The sequence below is a fragment of the Colius striatus genome, chromosome 4 (assembly GCF_028858725.1).
Source record: "Colius striatus isolate bColStr4 chromosome 4, bColStr4.1.hap1, whole genome shotgun sequence".
Taxonomy (NCBI): Eukaryota; Metazoa; Chordata; class Aves; order Coliiformes; family Coliidae; genus Colius; species Colius striatus.
The window spans coordinates 61,245,064-61,260,201 of NC_084762.1; the positions used below are offsets into that span (position 1 = coordinate 61,245,064).

Here is a 15,138-nt window from a genome sequence, read left to right on the forward strand (position 1 = left end):
TGACAAGCTTTTCACCATTTTTGGGAGAGTCCATCATTGCAGATGATTTTCAAGGACCACCTCCTCCAAGCTCAGGAATGGTCTATCCCCATACACAGGAGCTCAAGTAATGGTGGCAGGATACCTGTATTGATTGACAGGGAGCTCCTGATTAAAAAAAAACCAACCAACCAACCCCAAACAAACAAAACATTAAAAAATAAGCAATACAATAAGGTGCTCAATAAGGTGGGTGGGCAATTCAGGAATATTTTGAGACACTGTCCAAACATATACTGATGGAGTTTAGAAATTCGGAGCCTGCCTGGACCTGAATCTGGCCAGGAACTTGAAGGCTAACAAGAACTTCTACAGGTACATCAGCAGCAAAAGGAAAAATAGAGAAAATGTGGATACACTGCTAAATGGAACAATGACTCCTGTGACAAAGAACATAGAAAAGGCTAAGGAACTCAAAGCCTTCCTCAGCTTTCAGTTTTCAGGAATCTTAAGACCAGTGGGAAAGTCTAGAGCAAGGAAGACTCACCCTCAGTGGACGGGTAATAAGGTTAGGGAATGTTAAAAAAATTTATCATCTTGATGGGAGGCACCAAGGAGTGATGGGGGAGCTGACTGATGTCACTGCAAGGCCACTCTCAAGAATCTTTGAAAGGTTGTAGTAATTGGAATAGGTTTCTGAGGACTGGAGTGAAAGAAAGCAAATGTTACTCCAGTCGCCAAGAAGTGCAAGGAGGAGAATCCAGGGAACTACAAGCTGGTTTTCATCACGCTGGTCTCTGGAAAGCTGTTCAAGCAAACCCTCCTGGAAACCATTTTCAAACATATAAAGACAAGAAGGTGATTAGAAATAGTCATCATAGATTTAGTCATCATCATAGAGGAAAACAGCCTGGCTGACCTGATAGCCTTTCATAGTGAGATAACTCAGTGAAAGTGAGCATAGCAGTGGATATTGTTTATCCAGCCTTTCAACACTTTCCTGTAACATCTTTAGCAACAAACTGATGAAATAAGGTCTAGAGTGAAGTGGACTGAAAACTGGCTGAACTGCTAGACTCAAAAGGACCTTTTGAGCAGAGGAAGTCAGCTGGAGGCCAGTCATTAGTAATGTATGCCCAAGGTTGATATTAGGGCCAATGCAGTTTCATATCTTCACGAGCGACCTGACTGTACCTCATACCATCATGCAGATTTTCTCCATCCCTTGACCAGGTGCAGATGTTAGGTGATGTGGTGGTACAGGAAGAGCTACAGCTACATTAAGGTATTCGCTGAAAACACTATCAGACTTGGATTCAGGATTTCAGTAGATATTTTAATGGATTTGTAAATCCTATGGAAAATATGCTAAGTGAGCAGCAGTTGTCCTAACGTCTTACTATGTCCTTAATTCATGTGTGCTCATTTATGTGCCCAGCAACTTTGTATTTCCTCACCAAATCACAGAATCACAAAATGATTGAGCCTAGTTAGGACCTCTGGAAGTCACCTGCTTCAACCCCCCTGCTTGAGCAGGGCCACTTAGTTGCCCAGGACTATGTTCACATGGCTTCGAGTATCACCAAGAAAGGAGACTCCACAAACTCCTTGGGCAACTTGTGCCAGTGCTCAGTCACGCTCATAGTGAAAGAGTGTTTCTTGATGTTCAGAGGGAACCTCCTGTGTTTCAGTTTGTGCCTGTTGCATCTGGTCCTGTTACTGGGCACCACTGGAAAGAGCCTGGCTCTGTCCTTCTTACGTCCTCCCTTCAAGTATTTAGATACCTGAAGGTACTGGTAAGATCAAGATCATTGTTAAGATTCCTCTGAACCTTCTCTTATCCACACTAGAAGTCACAGATGTCTCGGCCTTTCCTCACAGGGGAGAGATGGTCTAGACCATTACATGTCTTCAGGGCCTTTTGTTAGGCTCCTCAAGTATGTCCATATCTCTCATGCACTGGGGAGCCCAGAACAAGACCCAGTACTCCAAATGTGGCCTTACCAATGCTGAGAATCCTTCCCTCCATAAAACATGGACAAGGCTCTGCACATTAAGGTATAAACCAAATTTTACTGGAAAAGAATAATCCTGTAGTAATCAAACACAGGCTTAGCATCTCAAAGAGTAGAATCAGAGAGTGAGAGCACAAGGCTTTTAGGTCATTTCAGCAATCTGCAGCTTCTTTGGTCACAAGCACAGCTGTGATGCATCTTTTCTTCTGCTAAAGCCATGCTGTCCTTTACCTATTGGCTACTCTTTAATCTCCTGTTTCAGAAGCAGCCACCATTTTAAACTTAGAGGCTGTGTTTTGATCTTTGTTACACGAATACAGACCTAGATCTGTTCTAAAGTCAGGGAATGTTATACTAAAAAAATCACTCATTATTTTCCACAGCCTGAGAAGGAAACTGTAGGTCTGTTTACTTCTAGTGTTCTCAGGGCCCCACTAGTTCAGGGAGTTCTGCCAGGTTTCTTCCAGCTCTTTGCGGCACCTTTGAAGGTTGGCTACTTCTGGCTGAACTTGCTTGACACCATCACCTTTTTGCTTTGTACTATGTCTTTCATGTGGCACCATTCCAGTGTCAAATAACATTCTAGTAGTTTCTGGTTTTGGTCTTGTAAACATTTGCAAGAAGAGCAGCTATTTCAGGCTTAATTAATCACTTTTAAACTCATTGTATGTTATTTCCCTCACTACTCCCACTGCCCTCCCACTGCTGCACTGTAACATGAATATGTACAGGGCTGTTTACATTCATCTGCAAACAATGCAAAACATTTTTATAGTGGAAACACACCCCATTTGACTAGCATTGAAACAATGCTGGATTTGACATACTGAGTGCCTTATGTAAATGTAGGCTGGAAATCAGACTCCAGTAATATGGGCTTCTTTCAGAAGCATCCATCTTGGTTTGTGATGGTATATCGTGTTACATTGCAAGTTACAGATTTTTCTTATGAGCCCTTTAAATTGCAGTGCCCTCCTGAAAGTAGAAATTATGAATACACGAGATATTTTCTTATCTTTTTTTAAACACATCTAATTGATCATGTTCTATTCCCTTTGGAAGAGAAAACCTGTACTTTGTCATTAAAAAATAAATGCCATGCCCACTCTATCTGACTATATGGAAAAACTCTACTGTAATATAACCTAAAATAATGATAAGCTCCTAAAATGACAGGGAATGGCTTGTGTGTATATGGTTAAATCATTTTGGTGAAGACAAAGTTAGGACTCAACTATAGTCTGGTGACAGTTTCTGGCTTGGCGCAGGAGGGGAATGCTTCTTGTGTAACCCATGCCCTTGGTGACAGGTACAATCAAGTTACATACTGTTAAAATGTTTGACATTGTACAAGCCAGACATGTATCATCTGACTAAAAGTAATTTGTGTGAGACCTTATTTTGGTGGTTGGCCTAGTGTAAAGGCCGCAAGGACCCAATCCTTTTTGATAGTGACAGTCCTGACCTGGGCCTCACAAGCTCATCATCAGCGATAGAGATTTAAGGGCATAAAGGTTCATCAATACCTACAACTCTTGCTTCAAATGAGTCCCCTGCATAAGAGCTTTGCTGAATTAAGGCTAAGTGCCCAATGTTTTGCAAGAGGAAAAGAAATTATATATGTTTCATATTTCAGACAGATGTTAGATAACATGCTAATTAAAGTACACAAGTAGTCTGAGCTCACTGTAAGTGAGGTTATTTACATTTTTAAATATGAGCAAGGATTCAGTCACACTCCCAGCTGGAATCCCCGTATGAAGTCATGTTGCTATTTTCTCACCACATCCTGTTGTGTAAGGACATTAAGTTGTACTGTTGTGTATTTAGTCATCCCATGTGGCAGGTTTTAGTCTATGCTGCATATTCAGGCCAGCCTTGAGCATTGCTATACAAATGTACTGTATTTCATGCTGATACCATAAGTGTTGTCAGCAGAAACTCCTGAGCGCCAAGTTTGTTTTAAACTTGTTTTCTTCTGCAGACCTGAAAGGAAATGTGACCAGCCAATGTGTGAAGAGCATGAAGATGAGAGAATTAATATCTATTGTTTGAACTGTGAAATGCCCACCTGCTCCTTGTGCAAAGTCTTTGGTGCCCACAAAGACTGTCAAGTTGCTCCTCTCACAAATGTTTACCAGCAACAGAAGGTAAATATCTTTTTGTATCTCTGTCTTCCCAGCAAATGACAGGACCATTGACAGGCAAATATTCCCATGGGCTTGCTGTGAGTTTCCAAAGGGGACTGGGGTTGCCTTTGCCATTCCTGTGTATGAATGAAAGGCTCACACAAATCTATAGGAACCGTTTAGAAACACAGGACAGAAAGATATTAAAGTGACCCAATTTTTGTCTATATAGTGAGTAAACATTTTAGACGGTGATTTGATATGAAGCTGAGGATCTCTCTTTCAAGGCTTTTTTTTCCAGTGCTTTTAGATCAGAAAGACAAATGAGATTTCCAACATACGAACTGAAAAGCTAAGAGATCATTACAAACCAAACAATTAACTATCAGGCACTTTTTCCTTTAAGCATTCAATTTTTAAGAAAAGTTAAGTGAAAAACCTGCTCTTGCAAGTGAACGCAAGAATACTCAATAGTTGGCTGCACAGGATGTACCTAACATCCTCTGCCCTTGCTGTCACCAGTAAAAGACTTGTTTATTTTTAATACAGTATTAATTCAAAACCTGACTCACTAGGTTATCCTCCTGAGATAAACAGCTCATTTTTCTTGAGGGCCCCAGTGGGGCAAGCAATCAGACAGGCCAAGTTTGCAATCCCAGCCTCCAACTTTGTCACACAGATGCTTGTGTGTGGGAACTACAAATGAGAAGTAGCTTTAGGAAAGTACTTACAAACATCCTTTTCAATCAAAAAAGGAGAGAGAAGGGGGAGAAGTTTCTTGGACCTAATCCATACCCCCAATCACTCTCTTTGCATGGAGATTTGCAAGCAGTGGTTTCCTTCTCAGACTGTCTGCTGAAAGGGACTGTCATGCCCAAGACTGGAGGTATAACCCAGAGGCTTCAGGATAGGTGCTTCAAAGGATCTTTTACAAAGCTGTGAGGTCATGGACACCATTGCCTCTGTGACTAAAATGGTGTGCCAGAGGTCCCTTGCCCTCCCCAGCACCCTCACCAAGTTCCCTAGGGACTAGGTTCTCTGTCTCTTCTCTTCCAAAGATACTTCACCCACCCCCACCCATCCCCAGAGGCCATTTCCTTCTTCCACTCATTTCTCTCATACCGGTGGCTCAGCTTCCACTTTTTCCCTCTCCCTTCTCCTTTCCCCTCTCACCACAGCCCCAGCCCACTGCCCTCATATCAGGGTCTCTGTAATGCCTTGGTCCCTCCAGGTCCATGGACCACCTCTTGTCCTTACCAGGGCAAAGAGCTACAGTCCTCAGGGAAATACCACAGTGGCACAGCTAGACCCTGATATTAAAAATACCCACAAAACCACTAGAGACAAAGTATTTTCTCTCAACAAATCCAAAGGGAATATTTTGGGGCTATTGAAACATAGCACTTCAGACAATAGCATCTAGAAGAGGCTCCTAGAACAAAGTGCTTCCTCCTTTCCAAATGACAGTTTCTTCTCCAGGAAAAGTTTCAAAATGTTGATGTTTTCATGGTGTTTTGGGAGAGGAAACTGACATCAAAGTACTTGCAGGTAACTTGTGAGCGGGTAAAGCTCCAATTTTCCTTGGTTCTGGCAGAAAGAAACGCTAATACACTGGTATAGCTCAGTGGTCTCCTGCTCCTCACTGTCAGATGTGCGAGCCTGAAGTCAAACAATGTCTAACACCTTCCTTCTTGCTCTCCCCTTATGGCCTAGTCTGAGCTGAGTGATGGCATTGCAGTCCTGGTGGGGACCAACGACAGAGTGCAAGGGATAGTCACGCAGCTGGAGGAAACCTGTAAGACTGTTGAGGTAGGTAATACCTCTTTAAATGCAGTTATTTCACTGTGAAGCCACATCTTTTAAACTGCTGGTAATGATCATTCTTTGACAGATCTCACTTTACCAAATGCATTTCTATGTCATTTTGCTAAACCATTGCCCATGGCTTCATACTGCCTCAACCAAACATCCTGCTCAGCACCCTGCCCCTGACATTGGACATGCAGTTGAGCACAATGGGTAAGGGTAATCCATATCAGCACATCTTAGAATCATAGAATCATTTAGGTTGAAAAAGACCATTAAGATCATCGAGTCTAACCGTTAACCCTGCACTGCCACGTCCACCACTAAACTGTTTTCCTAAGTGCCACATCTATGCATCTTTTAAATACCTTCCAGGATGGTGACTCAACTGCTTCCCTGGGCAGCTTATTCCAATGCTTAACAACCCTTTCAGTGAAAAAGCTTTTCCTAATATCCAACCTAAACCTCCCCTGGCACAACTTGAGCCCATTTCCTCTTGTCCTATCATTCATTCCTGGGGAGAAGAGACCAACCCCCACCTCACTACAATCTCCTTTCAGGTTTAGAGTGATACGGCCTCCCCTCAGCCTCTCCTTCTCCAGACTAAACAAGCCCAGTTCCCTCAGCCACTCCTCGTAAGACTTGTTCTCTAGACCCCTCACCAGCTTTGTTGCCCTTCTTTGAACACATTCAGCACCACAATGTCTCCCTTATAGTGAGAGACATTGCTCAAACTTCTTGGTGGCTAGGATATCACTAAAGTTACAAGCAGTTCCAACAAAATGCCATCAACTCCCAGCTCATTTAACATCTAAGATCAGGTTTTAGAGCTGTCAAGGACCAGTATTAGTCTAGAGCCTGACTGGTCCTATGCCTTAGTGCCAGCCACAGAATAGCCACAGTGCTGCTCTCAGGTATGTCTCTGTATTTGGTTATTTTGGTTGCTGCACAGAAGAATTTTTTTACTACACTTAGATTGTCTTTTAAGCAGTTTTGTTTTGAGGGTCACGAGTTTGAGTTCTTAGTGGATTTTCTGGTAAAGGTCTTATTCTGACACAGCTGGAATTAATTTTGTGTCATTCAATAGCAGAAGTGGCTTTCGTTTCCTCCAAGATGTTTGCACCAGCAAAGCAAATATAAATATCAGCTCTGACCAATTTGAACATCACAGAGCAACAGGCTGAAAGGGACTCATATGAATTGATTTTATGATCAGAGGTTGATGAAGCATCTAGTGAAGGAGTCGCATCTCTCTCAGCCCAATTAGAATTATATTGACCCTTCAGAGCTGAAGCAGAAAAGAGAAAAGGCAGAGAATGAGAAGTTAATCGAAGATGTATAGATTCTAATTGGTACGAAAAATGGATTCCACAATCTATGTACACAATTGCCCAAGGCTCCTGTTTCCTCAAAGCAAGGAAGACCAGAAAATATCCAAGTTTGGTTCAAAGAATGTAAAACCATTAGCCCAAGTAAATGAGAGAGCACATTAGCAGCAGGCAGAACTCTGTAGTCAGGAAGCCTCCATGTTGGAAGGATGAAATTGACTGTTATCAGGACTTTGCAGACAGAATAAAAGCCTTTCAAGTAGGTTAACTGCAGAAATTTGAATGATACAAAAGCAAAAGCTTATACTTATTTACGTTGAACTAGCTGAACCAGAAACAAAACTTCAAACATTTATTCTAAAGCATGGAGAAAACACTGTGCTAAAAATACCTTAACAAATACAACAGTTTCTGAAACTGGCTTCCTCAGAGTCATCCACTCAGTTTAAAGTCTAACCTTTAAACTGGGAGCCCAAAGAAAGTTCAGCCATTTTACCTTTAGATGTTTTGACTGGCTTTTCACCTTTAAAGTCAAAGATTGCAGACAATAGATGTTAGAGCTTACTTTGGCACTTCCATGCTACATTTCAAGCAAATCACATTTACTACCATACAAGAGCTTTGTCTGAACTGCCATCAGTTTGTCCTTGAAGATGAAAAGATGCAGCTGGAACTGAGAAAAGTGGAAATAACACATATAATACTGGATGGTCTCTTCTCTCTGGTTAGCACTTTGCAGAGAGCAATAAATATCTGCTTTAGCAGAAAATACATGCCTGTATTCCTTTAGCTGGAGTAAGCAATAGCCTACAGTTCTATATTTATCTACTGCTCCTATTCAATTCTAAAATACAGGAAAAAAACAAACCACAAAATGGAATAATACTTGTACAGCTTTCAACTTACTGCAAGGTAGACCAAATTCACATATTATACTGGAAATTTTTTAAAAGGGAATATACAGTGCTAAATACTGTAAAACAATTATAAATAAGTACTGTTTAGCCCTGTAAACAATATGGGTCAAACGCTGAAGGAAAAGTTACAGTGTTTATTTCATGTGCTAATAGAGCAGGCCACTCAATTCAGATACTTCAGAAAAAGCAGTTTGACTCATGCTCAGCAGCAAGGACAATTCTCTTTTTGCTGTAACCATGTTTTAAAACCAAAAAGGCTGAGAACTTTATAGAATGGAAAGTTGTGGTTTTGTCAACCTTTTTTAATTGTTCAGAATCGGATTAGGGTAATTCCATCAGGCAGAGACTTCATATGGGAACATTTTGTACAGAAAAAGAATACTTCAGAAGTATTTCAGCATTTGGAGTTAGAAACCTGTTTTGCACTCTCACCCTTGCTATTCAAAACTCTGTAATGTTTGCTGACAGGAAATAATATATATTAGAGCTTAGAGACCTCTCTAATGATCTTTCAGACTACTATCACTGTCTTACTCTTCTTCCCCTAATGCTTGTCCTGTGTCAAATGGCAAAGATAGCACACACCTGTCTTGAAATTAAGGTTGTTTTACAATTGATCCCAATGACATTTCAGAGGACATCATTGTAGACTAAACCAAAGTGGAGTCTGGAGTAAGTGGAAGTGCGGGAAACCCTGGGAGAACACTATGAGAGGAGTGAAAGAGGAGAGGAAGATTGAGGTCTGAACAATAGAATAACAGGCAGGAACTGTGACTCAGTTGGTTTGAAAACTTCCCTATCCTCACCCTATAATTCACTAATCAGGCATTTCTGGGAAGTGGCAAGGACCTCCAGAAGGGCAGGACAAGCCTGTCCCCCCACAAGGAGTTTTAAATTAGGAGTGCCTGTTTAGCCTAGACTTTCTCATTGGGAAGCAGAGGTGAGTGCTTGAGTCAAAGCAACAGATCTGTATTCACTCCCCACACCTCAGCGATTTTTGGCCACATATCTAACTTTGAAAGGCTTTCTCCTTTGAACCACACAGAGCAGACTATCACCACTTGTAGGAAAGGGCTCTGGCTGAAAGTCAAGAAAAAAGTGGGATTCTCTCTGGCCAAGTGCTATGAATAATTAGTCTTATCACTTCCAGAAGTACTGTGGGACTGTTAATAATCCTATGCTGCCAGGATCTGAGCATTATGCCTCAAGAGATGAAGATGAGGAATTGATTCAGCTTCAGTTCCTAGGAAAGATTTAAATAATCACCACCATCCACAACCAGACATAACCACAATAAGGTTATGCCCATCTGTGTGCCCTAGGGCACACAGATGACTCAAGTACTTCTATTTGGTTGACCTCAGACATTACAGATAACTTGTCTCCCATTTCCTCCTCATAAATCCTTGCAAGTGCAGCGTGTTCGTATTAGAGAGCACTCAATGAAGCGGTCATCAAATCCGTCCTCCTTACTCAGTAAAATATGCCATGTTTTCTCTTTGGAAGGACACTAAGTGTATCTCAAAAAATGATGTGAAAATCAGTGTCTGAAGGCAAGGTTAGAAACTGATTTCTCCTCCTTGTGCTTTTGTCACACACTATGTAATTTGTGGTACCTCCACTTCCTTCAATGCACAGTATATGGAATACAATGGACACCTGTTGTCAAAACAGAGTCTAAGCGGATGCAAGTGAAAATCAAGCCCAGCAAGGATAGTTCCAGGTTCTCTAGTAGAAAAAAAACCAAAACTCTAGATCTGATTTGAGATCATCACTCCTTTAAAAACCATTCTATCAGTGCAAATGAACCCAGCTGCTAAGATGGGCAGGGGGGTGTATTTTTTCTACAGGCTTTGATGTAACGCTACAGACATTATAAATATCTTTCACAATTTTTTTATCAGATTGACAATAACCTGTTTGGGGGCTCTCAGTGGCTTGAAACTCAGAGTTTCAGAACAGTTTTAAAACTTTTGTTCCAATAGCTTGGACTTTGAAAACTGTAAAAGTCTCTGGGGTCATTCAGAATTCTTTGCACTGTTCAGAAAGAGGAATTTCTTTGATGAAAGTGCTTCCAAGTAACTGTAAAAATAGAAACTCTTTTAAGAACATAACATGTTTAACATAAACCAAATGATTCACAGGAATGCTGCAGACGACAGAAAGAGCAACTGTGTGAAAAATTTGATTATCTCTATTCTGTACTGGAAGAAAGAAAAAATGAGATGACACAAATAATCACTAGAACCCAAGAGGAGAAACTGGAACACGTCCGCTCTCTGATGAAGAAGTATGCGGATCATTTGGAAGCTGTGTCAAAGCTGGTTGAATCAGGAATTCAGTTCATGGAAGAACCAGAAATGGCTGTGTTTTTGCAGGTATAAAGTCTATAGGGAGAGACAGAAAAAGAATGATGGGTTTATCAAAATACTGTTTGAGCATTTCTCAGTTTTAGGCACATTCAGAGTTTCTTTGAGTGAACATTTATACAAGTTCACTTTTTTAAACCCTTGCATCAGCACAGACTAGTCTTCTTGTGAGTAGTATCCAAACCAAGAATGTCAGTATTGGCTATTTGCACCAAAATATACTATCCTGTGTAAGAATTTCTGGTCCCCAAAGAAGAAATGGGAGCTTCAACATTTTCCAACATATTTCTATTGTCCCACCACTGTAATATATGTGAAGATTAAGTTCTATGAATTATAGGCTTCCTAATTATTAACTTTCCAATAATTAAATATTTATGTTCTAAGTCACATTTTTCTGCCTTTACTTCATTTTTTATTCTTCTAGTTTTTGCTAAAAACTTAAGAGAGATGATCAGGAAACCATTTGCAACCTGTTCAATTGATTTATTAGTGTAGAATTTCCTACATGCAACTTTATAATTCCTTTATATTAAAGACTGGAAGGCTGTTTTCTACCAAAAAAAAAAAAAAAACCCAAAAAAACACAAACAAAACAAAACCCTAAACAAACTTATTTTCATCAAATAATTTCCTTTGAGGAGTAAAATATTATTTCCAAACAAAGAACATTTTGTGGCTCAAAAAGTATGCCCTCATGGATAGTCACAAGTATACATACTGTGACTAAAGATGGTAACAGAACAATTACTTTTCACCACAAACATACTCAAAAAAGAGCAAAAATATTTCCATTTCATTTTTGTAGAAATTGTACATATTCCCCATCATATCCAAACTTTAATTAAAAAGTCTTAAACGAACTAAAGGGTTTACTCAGCTGCATACTAATTTCCGTCCAAATTTGATGTCATTCAAAGATATTATGGTTGTCAGTTACGAGGTCCACATTAGTGAGTTTTGAAGCAACCAGTGTAAGAATTAGATCTCAATGCATAACATCTCTGAAAAAATGGAACCATTTAAGAAGTCAATTAATTTCTTTTTGTTTTCACAGAATGCCAAAACATTGCTACAAAAGTAAGTATTTAAACTTGAGATTCTTGATCTTTATAATGAATTACAAAGTACAAATTTATCTGCAAATGCAAAGACCAATAACCAGTCTCTCTGTTTTAGAATTACTGAAGCATCTAAAGGATTTCAAATGGAAAAATTAGAGGATGGTTATGAAAATATGAACCAATTCACAGTGAACCTCAGTAGAGAAGAAAAGATAATACGAGAAATTGATTTTGACAGAGGTATGTAATTTATTTCACCTGAAATGCTTTCTGAAATTGCAGCTGTGTGTAATTTATATGATGATACTGACTAGGAAAACTTGAATCGGATATTTTTCTCCATCTCAAAGTGTAACAAGATCATCTTGTATTAGTTATAATCAAAAGCAAAAATCTATTACAGTTAAAAAATCACATAATCTGTTGACATCATTCATCTTGCCTTTTATGTAGGCTTAACACTTCCCAAAGCCCATGCTCTTTACTGACTCCTCATGTGAAGAAACCACAAAATTGAGCTTTTAACTCAGTCTGCAAAGTCCTTTTTTCCCTAAAAGATGCCATTACTGTATCGCCTATCTGCTTAAAAAGTCACTAAAGTAATAGAATCTTTACAACTAAAGGAAGTACTCATGAAAGGTATTTTTCTAAAAACTTTTTTTATCATAACCAAGAAATGTAAAAGGAACATAATTGCAATTCGATATCACAGAGTTAGAGAGAGAAGCAAAAGTTGTCATCATCTTTCATGCATTTAAACATCTTGTGTCATGTCATTTGTCGTGACATCATGACTAAATATGCTTGATATGTCTACATAGTAATGCAAAGTTGCAATCCTACATTTACCAAAGTAGCCTGAAATCTAGGCTTACCTATGCTACCTTACAGAGTAAGCCACAAGAAGTTAATGGAGAAAAATGTTTCAAATGAGCAGATTAAAAGACATCAGTAATAATCATCTGGATGTCTCTAACTTTCCTGCTAGCACTGGATTCTGCTAGTATAATTACATTTCCCTTTGTCAGCCCAGTTAAGTCTCATGCAGATACCACCCATCTCTTACTCCCCTGCCACAACCTACACTAACTTCAGAGCTTGTGGCTGCTGCCTGTGAGGGACCTTGTGTGCCCGCTTGCAGATCTTGCTTCATAGGTTGGGATCCATGGACTAGCTGTACTTGGCACAGGGCTCCATGTATCAGGACAGCAGCTGTGACACCAGTCAGCAGCAGAGGAGCAGGTGGTATCTTGCAGGGCCGTGAACCTCCAGGGATTTGTCCTGGGAGAGACAACCCCTAGTCACAGCTTGATGCCCAATTCATGCCCTGTGATCAGACACAGCTGCCACATCCCTGCCATACTCGTGAATCTGCCAAGAACATGACCTTGGACACACATCCCCACCATGTGATGGGGAATGTGACACCCAGCTCTCAGGGACAAGGCATTAGCAAGGGCTTTGGCAATCAGAAGTTCAGTCCAGCATTTGAAACTCCTACTACAGCCAGTGAAGTTCTCTGCAGCCAGGGGACATGGAAGCAGAGATTCAGCACTCTGCTTATAGGAGTGTATTAGCCTGCAGAAACATTTGTCCATTACAAGAGTGCTATTTAGTTTGCAGATCTACATTCCTGCTACATATTCAGGCATAACCATAACCTGTGCAAAATGGGCAGACAATTAGGATCTTGGGTTAATGCATTGTCTAAGTTTATTTGTCTGAAGTGTTATGATGACTCTGAGCAACACTTGATGTTGGTGAGGGTTAATAGTGTGACTATGAAAAAAAAAATCATTGTTACAGAGCTCCCTCTGGAAACAAGCCCAGTCACAAATGGTGACAACAGAATGTGGCAGATGATGGAAAAGCAACAGTTCAACTAAGTTGCTCAGTCTGGTTTTAGAGAAGTTGGTATCCCAAACCTCCAGTCATGTATTGCAAAGCATTGATCTGGCAAAGACTTATTATGATGGCTTCCATGGTGTTTAAAACAAACATATATCTAAAATTACAAGAGGACTTTCTTTCCTAGCCGATTGGGCCACACTAGGTATCTTCTCTCCAAAAAGTGCAGGGCTGTGCTGGACATCCCTCATGCGGACAACTGCATTGGCAGGACTCCCTATCCTCCTTCCCATGGAAAGGACTAGCTCAAGATTTTAACAAGCACTTGTGTATGGTATCCTCCTCACTGCAAAGCATTTGCTGGCAGCTCCATGGCAGTGCCCAGTCCAGGCTGGTGGGAGCAGGCTCCTCACCAATGCCCTCTCCCGAGCCTGCCAGACAGCAGATTATCAGTAGTTTTGCTGTGCAATTGTAAACGGCTTTTAGTTACATAAAGACCATAGCCATCTTCACAAGGCGTTCAGCCCTATCTTTTCATGCTTGTCCAATCAGAGGAGGAAGGAGAAGAAGAAGAGGAGGAGACAGTGGACGGTGAAGGTTTGGATGAAGTCCGCACAGAGTCATCAGAAGAGGAGGAACAGGAAGAGGTGGAGGAGGAAAGAGCAGAGAGAGTATCACAGCCACCTCAGCAAGACCTGGAACCACAGAGTGCAGCGGGAGGGCCCTCAGCTGAGCCCACTCCAGCGCCCGTGCCAGTGGCAGTGTCCGTGCCAGTGGCAGTGCCCACCAGCCCAGAACCTCAGGTAAGTGCCCTCAGTACCCTGCAGCCTTGCCAGCTGTGCCGAGTGCACCCTGGCAGGGCAAGGGCACACTCCCCTGAAGCCTGTAGGCACCGTATATCAGGAGCACGGCTAAGGGAGTCAATGCACTGGAGAGCAAAATGATTTATTGCCCATATGCATATATATGCACTGTACCCTGTCCTCTCAACCTGTGTATACATTGCTTGATAGGCAAAAAATTACACTGCTAGATAAATTAAGACCTAGATGGGATACCTAAGATATACATAAAAGAGACAGACTTTGGGAGTTAAGCACGCTACAGTGGATGTTGTGCTTGCTGTGATTTAACTCGGACTAACTACTGTAAATGAAATGACTATTAAAATACTTACACTAGGAGAATTTAGCATTGCCTTTGGATTTAGTGAGCTTTCCACCACCAATTTTTAGATCATATTTCTAATCTATTTTCTATGAATGATGTCTGCCACTTCCTTCTCTGTTCATCCTAGTATTATCATCTAGGTGGGTGCAGGGATATCATACACCAAACAGGAGAGGAAACTGCCTCTTACAACCTATCAGCAAACAGATTCAGGGTGTCAATAATTTAGGTCAGCACTTTTCCTCAAGGAATGAAATTAGAATGAGACCATAATTGCCACGTATTCTGAAAGACCTACATAAAAACTATTATTTTGTGTGGTACTTTAGGTGGCCTTACATATAGTTAACTTAGCAAAATGTCCTCTTATGCAATTTACCCAATGGAGTTGCTGAGTGGGTAAAACCTGCTGTGAAGATATTTGAGGAGGCCAGTGTGAAAACAAGAGAGAACATAAAGAATCTTTGATTGTAGCAAGGTCTTCACATAAAACAAGGGAAAATAAATACTACA

The 15,138-nt window shown here is 40.7% G+C and overlaps 1 protein-coding gene across 1 annotated transcript in view; it reads left to right on the forward strand.

Annotated features, from left to right (window-relative positions):
- The window catches only part of TRIM55 (tripartite motif containing 55), a 38,367-nt gene that overhangs the window by 4,132 nt on the left and 19,097 nt on the right, over positions 1-15,138 (forward strand). Inside the window, exons 3-8 of the mRNA XM_010198116.2 lie at positions 3,979-4,144; positions 5,837-5,932; positions 10,319-10,552; positions 11,601-11,623; positions 11,723-11,847; positions 14,008-14,258. Coding sequence (XP_010196418.1) covers positions 3,979-4,144; positions 5,837-5,932; positions 10,319-10,552; positions 11,601-11,623; positions 11,723-11,847; positions 14,008-14,258 — 895 coding nt within the window. The remainder of the gene's footprint in view (positions 1-3,978; positions 4,145-5,836; positions 5,933-10,318; positions 10,553-11,600; positions 11,624-11,722; positions 11,848-14,007; positions 14,259-15,138) is intronic.